The 662-nt window shown below is 69.3% G+C and overlaps 1 protein-coding gene across 1 annotated transcript; it reads left to right on the top strand.

Annotated features, from left to right (window-relative positions):
• The first annotated feature begins 8 nt into the window (after nucleotides 1–8).
• On the top strand, nucleotides 9–662 carry LOC145715870 (growth-regulated protein homolog beta-like). Its single transcript, XM_081811081.1, has 3 exons — nucleotides 9–198; nucleotides 300–423; nucleotides 554–662. The coding sequence occupies exons 1-3, from the start codon at nucleotides 99–101 to the stop codon at nucleotides 639–641; spliced, it is 312 nt and encodes a 103-aa protein (XP_081667207.1). The 5' UTR covers nucleotides 9–98; the 3' UTR covers nucleotides 642–662.

The following is a 662-nucleotide window of genomic DNA, read 5'->3' on the forward strand; positions in this document are numbered from 1 at the left end:
TTCTCCCGGCTCCGGGAGCCACAGAATCCGCTCCGCCAGCTCGCGCTCCAGCTCGCCAGCTCCAGGCCCCGCCGCCCCGACTCTCCGAGCTGAGCCCCATGGCCCGCGCCGCCACCGCCGCCGCACCCCGCGCTCTCCGGCTCCTCGGCGCCGCGCTGCTGCTCCTGCTGCTGGTCCCCGCCGGCCGCCGCGCCGCAGGTGAGACTCGGCGCCCCCAGCCCACGGGCGGGGCGGGGGGGAGGGATGCTCTGGGCGCCCACCCTGGGGTCGTCCGCTAACCCGGTCTGTTCTCCCCGCAGGTGCGCCCGTGGTCGCCGAGCTGCGCTGCCAGTGCTTGCAGACCTTGCAGGGAATTCACCTCAAGAACATCCAGAGCGTCAAGGTGACGCCCTCGGGACCCCACTGCGCCCAAACCGAAGTCATGTAAGTGATACCCCACCCCGCTGCGGCTGCTCGCGTCCTTGTGGCCCCCACCGCCCCGATGCCCCCCGGCCCCCCGGCCCCCCGCCCAGCCCCACCTCCGGCCAACGCGGATTCTGCCTTCTCTTTGCAGAGCCACTCTCAAGAATGGGCAGGAGGTTTGTCTCAACCCCGAAGCCCCCATGGTCAAGAAAATCATCAACAAGATGCTAAACAAGTGAGTTGTGCTTTTTGTTCACACG

This window comes from Leptonychotes weddellii, unplaced genomic scaffold (assembly GCF_054177405.1).
Source record: "Leptonychotes weddellii isolate Sample4059 unplaced genomic scaffold, ASM5417740v2 HiC_scaffold_54080, whole genome shotgun sequence".
Lineage (NCBI taxonomy): Eukaryota > Metazoa > Chordata > Mammalia > Carnivora > Phocidae > Leptonychotes > Leptonychotes weddellii.